This window comes from Suricata suricatta, chromosome 2, assembly GCF_006229205.1.
Source record: "Suricata suricatta isolate VVHF042 chromosome 2, meerkat_22Aug2017_6uvM2_HiC, whole genome shotgun sequence".
Taxonomy (NCBI): Eukaryota; Metazoa; Chordata; class Mammalia; order Carnivora; family Herpestidae; genus Suricata; species Suricata suricatta.
Window position 1 is genome coordinate 47,086,034 of NC_043701.1, and position 1,565 is coordinate 47,087,598.

The window sequence follows — 1,565 nt, forward strand, 5'->3', positions numbered from 1 at the left end:
TGTCCTAAGAAAGAAAAAGTGCTATATTCAGTATACCTATATTAATTAAAAAATGCACGGTTAGATCATAAACTGCTGATACTGTGTAATGTTCTTTAGGCACCTGGAAAAGTGCTATTGGAAATCACACACTTTGCAGGTACAAATATGAGTGCATTGGGGGTGGGGTGGCATAGGGACAAGAAAGGAACCAATTCTTAGGAAAATGCTGGTTTTCAAGGAAGCTACCAAATTCAACTTAAGTGCTTAACTGGTCAACATTATGGTTTAAATGGTCACAGGACAGTGTAATCAACGTTGATTGCAGGAGTCTTTTCTCTTTTTAAATGAAGAGTAAATATGTCCCTTGACCCTGATTTTACTCCTTTTTGCCACAACCACTGTGCTGTCCTTTCCGCTGATCGTCTTGCTCCCAGGGAGACAAATGGGTGAACTCCCAGACCAGAGATAGGACAGATAGGGGTGCTATAATATGGGAAAATGAAATCATTTTAGTTTTTGTTTTCCCAAAAGGAGCAGAGAGTATAACAAACGTGGTACATATGTAAAACACGGGCAAATGCACTTGACAATCAAGAAATCTATTTTGAAATTTAAATAAAGCTAAGATTTTCTTTTGGCCTAGAGGGAAATTTCATTAAAATCAATTAGTTGGTACAAACCTCCAGAGAAAATGACTTAAAAAAAAAAAGGTTTAAAGAGTAAGGTGCACACAATTACCTTTCCTGGGTCCCCTGTGAATGTCAGTGTCACACCTAAACAGGTGGCCAAGTGCAAACAAATGTCCCCGAGTGGGGCCTAGGTAGCTCCCTGAGTTCTCATCGTGGGGATGCGTGTGTAATTAATAGATGTGTATATATCACCAATGTAATATACATAACCAAGGAAGCTTCCAACAGATTGCACGTATTACCAACTGTGAAGGGCAGGCCCAGAGAGTTAAAGTTGGCGGCAGGAGCTCGCAGGTGAGGCCTCGGTCCAGGAGCCGAGGTTGGGGCCGCACAGCTGTTGCCGCGCGCCCTGGTCCCTCCTCCCAGCTGCAGCGGCCTCACCCCCCACCCCCACCCTCCCCCCGCCGCTCCCGACGCCGCCGCCGCCGCCACCGCCTCCCCTCTGCCTCCCGGTCTCTCTTCGCTCTCCTTCCATCGCTCTAGCCCCCTCTCCCTCCGTCCCGTTCTCTCCGCTCCCCTCACCCCGCCTCTCTCCCCCTCCCCCAGCCCCTCCTCTCCTCACCCCACCCTGCCTGCCTGCCTCCCTCCCTCCCTCCCTCCGCCCGCCGGCCCGGCGCTCGCAGAGCCGACACCAGGGGGGCTCTCGATGTAGCACCATGACAGGCATCGCCGCCGCCTCCTTCTTCTCCAATACCTGCCGATTCGGGGGCTGCGGACTCCACTTCCCCACCCTGGCCGACCTCATCGAGCACATCGAGGACAACCACATCGGTAAATGGCCCGGGGGTGGGCGGGGGTGCCCGGCGCGCGGAAACTCCTGCCCAGGCGAGAACCCCAGAATGGCCAAGGGAGCGGGGTGGGAGGGTGTGTGCAAGCCCGGGGCGTGGGGGTGAC

The 1,565-nt window shown here is 52.4% G+C and overlaps 1 protein-coding gene across 1 annotated transcript in view; it reads left to right on the plus strand.

Moving 5' to 3' along the window:
* Positions 1-1,250: 1,250 nt before the first annotated feature.
* JAZF1 (JAZF zinc finger 1) overlaps positions 1,251-1,565 on the plus strand; it is a 331,623-nt gene continuing 331,308 nt past the window's right edge. The window contains exon 1 of the mRNA XM_029925849.1: positions 1,251-1,442. Coding sequence (XP_029781709.1) covers positions 1,328-1,442 — 115 coding nt within the window. The 5' untranslated portion in view covers positions 1,251-1,327. The remainder of the gene's footprint in view (positions 1,443-1,565) is intronic.